This window comes from Benincasa hispida, chromosome 9, assembly GCF_027475165.1.
Source record: "Benincasa hispida cultivar pf3 chromosome 9, pf3_genome.v1.1, whole genome shotgun sequence".
Classification (NCBI taxonomy): Eukaryota; Viridiplantae; Streptophyta; class Magnoliopsida; order Cucurbitales; family Cucurbitaceae; genus Benincasa; species Benincasa hispida.
Window position 1 is genome coordinate 70,259,122 of NC_143486.1, and position 11,792 is coordinate 70,270,913.

The following is an 11,792-nucleotide window of genomic DNA, read 5'->3' on the forward strand; positions in this document are numbered from 1 at the left end:
GGAAGAAAGTGTCAAACTGATGTACCATTTAAAACCTATTGATAAGGTATATCAGTGATGAAAACGAATAAAAAATATACACGTTAATTATCACCAATTGAAAATTAATATTTCTTTTCTATTGATAAATCATGCAAACAACTATGGTAGAAATTAAATGAAAATACAAATTGCAAAAATCATCCATAAGTATGATGGTAGTTGCAATTACATCAATTGTAAAAACTGAGCCCTCATAAAAACCGATTGTAAACACTGAGTCCTCATAAAAACTTACTCAAAAATGATAAAAATTGGATCACACATTCAATTGTTTATAATTTCTACGATTATGAAGTTTAAGTGTCTACTTTAACACTTGTATAAGTTCAAGGAACTCAATTTTTAAATTGAAAGTTATAGGATATAATTATAACCAGTCTTACAATCTGTCCTAAATGAAATATTATTTATATTCTATTGATATAAAATAACTGAGTATGAAAATCATTATCGATATACTATGTCAACGTGAACCTAGTTTACTAAATTTTCTATAGTCAAACATTTGTGTCAAAAAAAAAAGCAAAATTGACATTTTCACAAAATTAAAAATTTAAATTCATTTCCGTAACCATTTCATCTTTTATTTTTAGTTTTTGAAAAGTAAATTTATTTCATCCATATTTCTTATAAAAGTTTACATGATTGAATTCTTAACCAAATTCCATTTTTTTTTAAAGTCACCTTTCTTTTAACTCTCAAAATTTGGCTTAATTTCTTAAACCATCGGTCAAAAGTAGATAACGAAAGAAAAAATTTGAAGATGAAAGAAATTACAAATGAAGCAAAATGATTACCAATCGAAACCTTAATTTCTCAATTAACTAAAATTTATAACTCTCAAAAGTCTCTACTGACTAAAACCATCAAGATACTTGTGTGCCCATCATACATTAAAGCAAATCTCGAACGATCTTTTTTTTCCTTTCCAAATAAAGAAAAGAAAACTCCGATTGGATTATGCCCAAGGAAAAGAACAAAAAAAATCTCGGCAATAATCAATTGGAAAAAGGAAAAAAGAAAAAAAAAGTCAAAACCACCGGAGACTCGAAGAGATTGAAAATGGGAGAATTTCTCTTTTCCCATTTCTTTTTATCTAACTAAATTGTTAAAATAAAGTTATTTTCAACTAAAAAAGTGACTAAAAATTAAATAAATACATCAAGGTTGACCTGATTGTTTTGATTATCCTGCAATGTTTTAAAATCCATACCCGTTATTGACAAAATCCTCATCGTCCTCACTGCTAAAAGATTCCAGCAGTTGACTATCATCATCTTCATCATCCTCTTCCGGCATTATATCCAAAATTCCAGGGCCACCGTCGAAGTCAACATCGTCCATCACAAAATCAACGTCGTCGTCATCGAGATCGCTCACACTATCATCGTCATCGTCATTACTCATATCATCAGAGTCACTCTCACCATCCCCATCAATATCAGGACCTAAAATTGGATCCAAACTGTCATCGTCATCGTCATCTTCGTCTTCATCTTCCTCACTCTCAGCATCGTCAGGATCAGAGTCATCGTCGGTCGGCCTTCTTCGACCAATTTCATAGACCCTTGCTGAAGAAAACATCTCATCTTGATCATCCATTGTGATCAAACCAACGAAGGAATCAGTACTCTCTGTTGTGAAGTCTAGAACACAACGATCTAGAGGGATAGTAGCAATATCTGAATAGTTCACTGCATCGATGGTCCGAAATGCAGCGAAGAGTGGATGTTTGACACGACGGGTATGAACAGCTGACATTACATCCTCGAGATTTCTCCTCAAGATAGCATAAATTACATCGCCACTCGCATTGAATGTTATCGCTGTTTGGTCAAGCGAAGGTACACTGCGGAGAAGCCTGAACTTTCGAAGATCCCAAACCTCGGAATTAATAATAACCTGCAAATATAGCCAAAGATATCAAGAAAAAGAGCATGAAAAGGAAATTTTCATTTATAGAAAGGAGTTTTTCCACGTTAAGTTAAGAATCACAAGAAGCTTTGCACAATTTCCTCCACGATAGAAACACAGTGCAGAGTTAAAGCAGCTCAAGCTATTGAAATCTAACATCAGCAGAAGGCCAGAATACCAGCGTAAAAATTAGTTGCAATCTTTCATACAACCATCCTTTTTTCTTTTTCTTTTTAAGAAAGGGCAAAAGAGTACACGGACATATATATATATATATATATAATTAAAAAAATAATAATAAAGTCCAGAAAGGGGCACCCCTGTAGAGGAAAAAATAATAAGGTTAAAATACCATTTTGGTTCTTATAGTTTAGAATTCCTTCTATTTTAGTTTGTGTACTTTCCATAAATCTATAATTTTGTTCTGCAAAGTTCATTTTTATCAAAATTGTTAAAATAATAATTATAACTTTTCGGGCAAGAAAAGACACTATGGGAAGATATTTTTGCAATTTATAAAGGATATACCGAGGAGACTAACTTTTTTTTAAAGATAAAATCAATAATAAATTAACTGTTGCAGGGACTAATTTTAATTAAGATTTATTGGAGGTGTTGGGACTAAAATTGGATATTTAATGTACAGGAACCAAAATAATATTTTAACCAAATAATAATGATAATCAAAGAGAGTATAAGAAACTTGTAACATATACCGACTTCAAAAAACACTTGAACATTTCAAAAGTGAGTGAAGATTCTAATAACACTGAAAAGAACTTACAAACGCCTTTTAGATCAATAAAAACTCAATCAGAATTAACAGTTTTCGCTTAAAAATCAATTTTTATTATGACAATAATATTATTTTTTAAAAAAAAAAAAAAAAACCCAAAATGCACCCATAAATTGCTAGTTCTTTTAAAATGAGAATTGAAAATAACAATTAGCCTATCCATTTCAATGTTTCTGTAAACTAGGAAGTCCAGGTCAACAGCAAAGCAAGCAAAACCTAGCAATAGAAGTGGGAGCGGGTTCAACTAACCTCATTGCCAGCTGGATGAAAACCACCACCACCATAATCAGTAAACTGATCAAAGCGATGGACAGGGCCTGGTCCCCGTCGATCCCATAAAACTCCATTCCAGAGCAACATTGTATCCGAAGGGCTGAAGTGTACATGAGAATAAGCATGCCCTCGACCTGCAGAGCTGACGTTGGCGTCAGATAGTTTCAATTCTAGTTGGCAGGTTTGAATATCATACAAGAGTATTTCTCTTCGAGCAGGCTCCGATGCCATCGCAGCAAAAATGTTCCCAGCATTGCTAAACCTTGCAGCCTTGCATCCTTCGAATGAATGCATGGGCCCACCAGAAATGGATGAAGCATCCCATAACCTTACATCTAAAGAGCTAGATGAAAGCACAAGCTGAGTGTCGTCAGAAGTAAATGACTCCATTATGGTTAAAGGAGACTGATGGCTGGTGCAACTCTCTAATATGCTGCTGCTATTGGAATCAAAGATCTTCACCTCCCCTGAGTGGCTGCCGACAGCAATTCTCGAGTCCCCTAGGAAAGTAAGGCAGGTCAAAAGAGCACTAGCATCATCCCGACAAGTTCGCCAAGGCCTAAACCTGCTGTAGACAAATTGGCGGTCCCTGCGATTTCCATGAACACCACCATATATACTTCTAAATTCACGTGAACCAAGGCGAGATGTTACATTCCATGGTGCATCAAGGCTTCGTTTTGGTTCAGGACAAACATGAGGCTGCAAAAGAGACAATGGTGGAAGAGTAGTTATTGGTGTTGGACATTGGCGATGCTGGTGTTTTAGATACTGAACAACGAGGGAGTCCAAAGTTATCCTCTCACTATTGCTGGGTTGGGGGTCGTTAGGATTCCCAGGATGCGATGATGGTGTAACCAAACCAATTTGGGAACTCCCTTGGTTGTCATCCAAACAATCCGTCCAAAAACCCCCAGGTATCGGTCGTCCATACTGATCTCTCATGTTGGTGGTGCTTGGGGTAGAAAACCCAACATCTGTAATTAGACTACTCTTGCGAGAGGAAATAGGAGTAGGACAAATAGGAGAACGAAGTCCAGATTCGTTAGAGTGAAGTCGTTTCGAGGACAATATGGTGCCAGTATCCTTCAACTCAGACAACTTCCGCTTGATTGGCAATATAATGGGTGTTTTACATTGAGACTCTGTATCGATGACTGGGGTTGTTTCGTTTATGGATAAAGGTGCAGCAGATTGTTTTGAAGTACTAGAAATTTTTCTAACTGCTGAGGAAGAAGATTCCAGGGATTTAGGTAGAGACTTTGAATGCGTAAAAGGAGTGAAAACCAAGGGCTTTTTCCTTGAACAAGACATGTTAAAATCGCATTTTGAACTCGCATCTTCTTCTCGTGAAGGCAGCTTAGGTTTATCATTCAGAAATCCACATGGGGATCGACCACAGGGCCACTGCAGTTGGGTTGAGGGTGTCTCTAGCTTGGAGACTTGGTATGAAAGAGATGATGGAGCTGCTAAAAGAGGCAAAGGTATCAACTCAGCCTCTTTCAGCAGTGCATGGGCAGCTTTGGTTAATCCAGATGCAAGAAGATGCTCGTGAATTAAAAGAAGAAGTTCCCTGAGATTTTACACAAGCACATGAGAAAGCCAACAAATGAAATGCCAACACAATCAAAGTTTTCAGTAACCCATAGCACAAAATCTGCATTCAAAATAAATTAGCAACTACCTGGAGTGGTAAGTGATAGGTGTAGCAGCAGCTATGGCTGCTCTTTCTATCCGTCTCAAAGTGGGGGTAGCAGCATCACTAGCTGCCAAAGCACTGGCCCGCCCAGAATTTGTCACAATCTGACCATTATTGAATAACATAATCAGTTCCTTGCTTGGATAATTTTTTTAAAAAGTAACATTTTATAACAAATAAAACAGCAATAATTTGCCATGAAAACATTCCGCATATAAAGTTGTGTAGTATGCATTTCCAATCTCCATTTAAAAGCTAGGTTAGTTAGTATTTAGCCCCATAAATCAAATGCAAACAGAATGCATACGATGTACGACCTAAGTTTTACCCCGTGACACAATACACCATAGAATTAGGTATGGAGAGCTCTCTCAATGAAATGAGAGAGAAATGTAGATACAAGTCTGAATACTGGCATAGTGTGGAGATAAAGGTACTTACAGAAATCAGCTCAATCGCAACCTGGGAAAGCTCAGCTTGCCATCTACCTTGCTCAGTTCCTGAAATCTGGCTCCCTGAATCTCGAATTAGTTCCGATAATTTTTTCCCCACCTGTAAACCAATTTGTGATACAGCAGAGTTCAAAAAAGCAATATGGGACTTCAAAACATACATTGTAGAATTAGTTAAATTATGCACGTGCATAACAAGAAAAATGAGGCTGCAGTATTATGTATTTATTGAAGCAACAAAAAATGGGAGCCTAAAAGATATCAATTATTCACAAGACTATCCATATTGAAAAAAGAAATAGGTTCTAGCAATCATTATTAAGAGTAAAAAGAAAAGTCAAAGACACTATTCAAATGAAAACACAATTCGGCAGATGATCCTTTGTGGTACAAAACTCCAGCAATCTAATTACTTTTTCCTGCTTTTCAAGCATCGGAAGCTTAATCCACGGATTTTCTTTGCCTTGTTCTTTCTTCCCATTATTTGCTTTCGATTTTTCTACCTTACTGTCAACTCCAGTCCTCATTAGCCAGTATTATGGCTCATACTTCTTTGCATGGTCAATAGAATCACAGATCAAACAAACCCCGTAGAATTTCCACCACGAAGAGAGTTTTGAACTTCAAAGGAAAGATGGCATGTGAACCTTCAATGTCATAGATTCTGGCGAACTCCATTGAGAAGTTTCGAGGAATATTTTCCTCAGAATCGAGATGTTAGATCCCAATTCTAATTGAAGCAATTTTTTCAGTGTTCAATGAGATGAGTCAGCTTTTTTACTTGGATACCACCATGCAAAGGAAACACAAATATTATTAACAAATGGCTAAAAGATGAACAAATTATACCTGAAGTTTAGTCAATATGTGTGCTATTGTATCATCTCTAGCTAACCCAAGCAAGACCCGACATGCAAGAGCTCGGAGACAATCAAGAGCTGCAGGAGGTAGATAGATCCTAGGCTGGAGAAGATGTAAAAGAACCTTTATACCATTGTTAGCACGGACTGCCTCCCTGGCTTGACGATACCCTTGTTCCAACTGTGCAGCAAGACCGGCACAGCCTGCTCCTGCACCTAAAGATATTCGACGATCCCCAACTAACCCTGATGTTGTTGCAACAGGATTTTGAGAATTGTTGTTAGGAGCCTGACCAGTTATCGAAGTATTGCCTCGATCTACAAGGCTAGATTCCCCATTGCGTTCTCTCTGATCTCCTTGACCAGTCAAGTAAGCAGCTCGATCTGGGACAATGCGTTCTGCATTTCTATCTCTACTCTCTACAACAGGAGTACTAAAGGTCTGGGAAGATATAGCTTGCGATCCTTGCATGACTACAGGTGGTTTATTGCTGATTGATGGTGGAGGACAAACAAGATTGATCAACACATTCAAAGCCGGCTGAATGATCTGCAAAGATTTTCAGGTAGCAATCTAATACCATCAGATGACCAAGTGATAGCCAAACAACTATCTACAATAAAGTTCGGTTTCCACCATTTGCAATATCATAAAAAACAACAGTAGAACTGGCCATTACCTCTGGGTCAACAAAATTACTAGCAATACTTGCTGCATCCAAAATGACAGCTACACCGACACGATTGTTGCTCAATGTGGCATTCACGATCATTTTGCGGCTGTTAGGCACTAATGTTACAATATGAAGAACCCCCAATGCATATTGAAGTAAATCATGCAAGTAACGATCAACAGGAGGGGCCTACAAAACCAAGACTAGAAGTCAAAAAAGGTTTGGAGAAAATAAATGTGAAAGAAAGCAGAATTTTAGATGGTAGTACCTGACACAACTCCAACATGGTTATATGCCCATTACAGTTTAAGAACTTCTCAGCAGCAGGCCAACGAGTTCTTACAAATGCAGCACCAAGCTTCCGATCCTTCTGTAAGAGGAGAAGAACAGTATCCATAGCCTCATTACTAATATCAAGTGGTTTGTATGCTGCCCTTGCACTGGAAGCATTTCGAGCCGCACTTCGACTACTTTTATTAGGACGAATAGATTCCACAAGCAAAAGGAGATGAGCTCTGAAATATTGACGTAAAGCAACACAGGTATGATAAGCTATTTGCTTTCTAGAAGATGTAAGTGCTTCAGTAGGTGACCGATCATTCCGCAACGATCCTGTACTCGATAGACCTAAAGCCCCACCAGAATTCACTCCTGACCTCACAGATGCAGCATCATTCAAAAGCCCGAGTAATTTCTGCAGGCTATCTTGAGCATCAAATGCATCAAGAACAGCTCTGAACACAAATGCAGCAGCAAAAAATAAGGCTGCATTCTTTATTGCTTGATCTTGTTGGCACTCAAGAAGCTGAATGGCTAACTCAACCACCTGATAGACAACATCTGAAGGAAGGGCACAGACTCGTTCCATTATTCCCTGCACGGAGGGGAAGCCTTGCAAGTGAGATGAAATAATGGGGTCTCCAAAATGAAAAATTAATACAGAAACTAAGGCTAAAGAGAATATTTGGCCTCAATAACTACCTGCAGAGAACCAATTGTGAATAAACAGGAAGAGAGCCCAAGAAAGGTTTGAGAAACTCTGGGAACTGCTAGAAGTTTCTGCATGCCACCGCGGTCAACAAAAAGTGCTGCAAACTTACGATGAGCAGCCAAAGCACATATTAATTTCATCACATCTGGCAATAGCATTTCAGTATTTAATGTTTCACTTTGCTTGGAACTCCTTTGAAGTAGTGTAAGACATACATCTACACCCTTTTCACGCAATACAGGACCAAGCACTTCAACATATTCCCCAAGAATCTCAAGACATTGAATACAATATTTTTCTCTCAGCTGTGTGAGGGAATCAAAATTAGGGATGAAAAAATCTTCAGTTTGCTCATTCATTTCTTTTCCTGTGGTACCTGGATCAGCTGAACTAACATTCGAATCATTCTGGCTCCTGTACCAATCCATCCGCACATTTTTAGGCCACATAGTGGGGAACATTTAAAAAACATGGGAAACGAGAAAGTATATTGCATTCCCTTCCACATATCGAGTAATAAAGAATCACAAACCTGGAAACCTCCACAGCATTGGCAGCATCAATCACAGTAGTTGCAGCCTTAGAAGCAGCGAAAAATGCAGCCTCTTCATCATTAGAAGTTTTGAATTCCTACATAATAAAGAAGCATATATGTCGGAAGTGAAGGACAAAGAAGATTTTAAAATTTCCTGTGTTGGCATAAAAAATGGAGAGAGAAAGAGATAGAGATAGTATACCTCAAAAGCAGCACTCTTAACAACCTCAGCTGCAGAATCACCCGCTGCTTTTATGGCTTCTAAAGGTGCACCGACTGCTCTTGCTTCAGCTTCTGCGGCACAAACAGCTTTCTTTACTAGCTCAGAAATATCTTTTGATCCAACTCTGCATTCTTGGAAGCAATCATCATTATCATCTCGTTCCACAGAAGAAATATCACAATTTATCCTGCCAGATGTCCTACTAGCATCAGATACTTTTTTAACATCCAGATTTTTAAACGAACTCCTTTCTCTAGCACTCCGCCCTCTATTACCAGAAATTGGTGAAGTGAGGGCATGATCGATCTCAAGAGCACCTTCATGAACTCTTCCTTTCCCTCTGGATCTGCTACGGCTCATTTTGCGTCTTGTAGAGTCATCTCTAGCATTGTCATCAATCTCACCATGTTTAGTCCTCCCATCTCGAAAATCTAAACCATGCCATCTTTCTTCACCTTCTACATCCACCTCATATCCATCAGCCCTAGTAGCCAATCCATCAGGTCCTTCTTCACCAACCCAACATTCTTCAGGTTGTGCCAACCTACTTAGGCCTCTCTCATTATCCCTATCAAAAACTTGATCGTCTACGGATCTTTCATCCGTTCTTGAATCATCTAAATGAGATGTTTCCAAAACTTGCCGTACCCTCACTCGGCTTTCATCTCTAACTTTGACGCCACTAGCACTAGAAGCATTTTTTGCTTCTAGTAAATGATTACCATCTTTTTGACTCACATCTCCAAGAACACGAATACGAAGAAAGCGCATAAGTTTTGCAGATAATCTAGCAGTGAAAACATCTTCCACCAATTGGCTTCCACTGAGAAAATTAGAAAAACAAACACTTACATATTATGCAAAATGAACAACTGTATTAACGCTGGTGAACACGAACAGAGTTACAGCAATGACATACCCAGCCAAGCATACGGCAAGGAGTCCGGTGGAATATGTCCTTAACATTTCGGAATCTGAAACATCTTTTCCTCCTGATTCAGGTTTCCAGTTGCGATCCTCAGCAGAAGATTTCCCAGCTTCCTCCATCACCCATTTTTTTATGTTTTCCAGAACATCATCCTCAAAAACATGAGGATACTGCAACGTGTAGAGGTCTAATCACATTGGGTAAAACACGACAAACAACCGCAAAAATAAGACTTTGTGCGTGCATGTGTGAGTGAGTGAGTGAGAGAGAGAGTTTACCGTCCAAGTCAATGAACAGCTTAAAAGAAGCCTTGCGGCAGCAGCCTGTATAGAGGATGAATATCTAACATCTGAAAGAAACTTCGAGGAAATCAATTCAAAAAATTCGTCGTTCTCCTACAAAGTGGGGAGAAAAAGTCAGAATAAGGAACGTCACTAAACTAAGAATCACAACATATACCTATTATTTATGTTCCCCACCAATCACCCTGAAAACCTTAAATATGTATAGAATTGAATGATTGTTCCCAAACCACCTAACAACACAAACAAATAAAAAAAGAAAAGTTGGATGACTTCAAATTTTTGGTTACCCGGAGTACATTCCCTAGCCTTCCAATACTATGAGATCCACGACCATTACTAGAAGAATGACCATTCTCTGCCATGTATCTGCATTATTGTGTGTGTAATAAAATATATTTAGAACAGATGCAATATCATGCAACAGCAAACCACAACGTCTGCCTAAAAAATAAAAGACATACATTCTAATGAGGTAAATATTGCCAAAAATGAAGCCAGTTGACAAAAACTTCGAACAAAAAAAATGTCGCCCAACATTCATCAAAGTGAACGAAGGCTTTATACAAGGTCTCCCCATATTAGGTTTAGAATAATTTTATATGGAGGATAAGATATAAGAACTACAAACCATACACCATCTATAGCACCATGTCATTATCATCAACTTTTTCAGGTCCTGAAATTCAAAATTCCTCCCACTTCTTGAATTAGAAACCAGGAATTAAACGCTGGACTCCAGTATTTGAGAAACTTTCCTAGTAAGTGATGTGGCCCACTCCATTATGTTCCGATCTCTTCCATGCTTCGTTGATCCTTACCACTCTTTCTATTCTAGTGATTAATTCTGGACTCCATTAGAGAGAGAGGGGGGGGAAAGAAAACATTCCCAGGTAGTCACTCGAAGTTCATCATCTATATCGACGTAGTAATGTCTATTAAGGCTGGGGTTGGCGTAAGTTTTCAATTTATAACGTTACTTAGGAAACTTGAGTTATATAGTTGATAGAAACTGCAGCACTGGCTCATAGCGCGAAGCTCCTCTTCAACCCACAGCAAGAACACACACGGACGCAAAAGAAAAACAAACAAACAACCGAAAGACAACGAAAGAACATTAAACATTTCCTTCCGAAGATCATTCCAATTCAAATTCCACATTATCAAGCGGTTCAACAACATGTTCGAACTATCAAAACGTTACAAATTCGGTTTCAAAAACTATCAAAACCAGCAAAAGAACAAGAAGCACAAACCTGGACTCTTGAGTCTCGAGAAGTGATGCAAGGGCGTGAAGAACGGTAGGGTTAGGGTTATCAGGCGAGACAGTGATCTTATCCATCAACTTATGAGCCCTGGCAATCAACTCATCATCTTCATTCTTAACCTCCTCTTCATCCTCCTCCCCTCTTCCTTCTTGAGATTGCGATTGAGTTTCCGCCGTTGCCGGCGGCGCCGGAGAAGGAGATGGGACTGTAGGCTCTTCGCCCTGACCTTCCGCCTCGTTTGATTGCTCGTCCATTGCCGGTGGTTCCATATTTCAAGATTAGGATCCGTAAACAGAATCAAAAACAGAGAGAATCAATCGATGTAGGGTTTATTGTTTGTAGAATTGAATTATTTCTCCACATTTGGTTGTGCGTTTTGTGCGAATGTTTTTGAAAGATACGTACAGTAGCTGCGTTTGTTTTGAGCCGCAGTCGGAAAGAGAGAGAGAAAGGGAATTACAAAACCAAAAGGAAAGAAGAAAGGAATTAGCTGTGGCTTTTTGGTGTATTATTATGGCGACAGAAAAAAAAAAAGTGTAAATAGCAGAAATGATGGATTCCGAATGTTCGGGAAAAATTACTCCAGAAAACCCTTGCCCGTTTCAAAGCTTGTTTTTATATTGGGCCTACGAGTCTGGCCCAATATGTTTGTGTATTCAGGCCCATTTCCATATCTATGAAAGGGAAATTAAATGGAGAAATTGGGGCTACGGCAAAATTTGAAAAATAGTAATTTTCAAAAGATGATATATATACACACGCATATAATACTGGTTTGATGACATGTGCAATACAAGTTAAAAATCTCAACGCAAAATTTTAAATGAATATACTT

At 38.3% G+C, this 11,792-nt stretch overlaps 1 protein-coding gene across 1 annotated transcript; it reads right to left on the reverse strand.

The window, feature by feature from the left end:
- Positions 1 to 1,098: 1,098 nt before the first annotated feature.
- DCAF1 (DDB1-CUL4 associated factor 1) lies at positions 1,099 to 11,541 on the reverse strand. The gene is made up of 14 exons (XM_039042785.2): positions 10,946 to 11,541; positions 9,980 to 10,058; positions 9,666 to 9,782; positions 9,379 to 9,557; positions 8,439 to 9,282; positions 8,234 to 8,331; positions 7,692 to 8,115; positions 6,979 to 7,584; positions 6,717 to 6,899; positions 6,026 to 6,586; positions 5,166 to 5,276; positions 4,710 to 4,828; positions 3,002 to 4,598; positions 1,099 to 1,944 (listed from the first exon to the last, which is right to left on the reverse strand). The coding sequence occupies exons 1-14, from the start codon at positions 11,224 to 11,226 to the stop codon at positions 1,243 to 1,245; spliced, it is 5,901 nt and encodes a 1,966-aa protein (XP_038898713.1). The 5' UTR covers positions 11,227 to 11,541; the 3' UTR covers positions 1,099 to 1,242.
- Positions 11,542 to 11,792: the final 251 nt, after the last annotated feature.

Excerpts from the sequence above, each read along its gene's own strand:
- DCAF1 (XM_039042785.2), bottom strand. The coding sequence starts at position 11,226 with ATGGAACCACCGGCAATGGACGAGCAATCAAACGAGGCGGAAGGTCAG. Across the intron at positions 9,783-9,979 it reads GGCTAGGGAATGTACTCCGG|GAGAACGACGAATTTTTTGA; the intron begins GTAACCAAAAAT and ends CCCACTTTGTAG. Across the intron at positions 8,116-8,233 it reads AATGCTGTGGAGGTTTCCAG|GAGCCAGAATGATTCGAATG; the intron begins GTTTGTGATTCT and ends GGATTGGTACAG.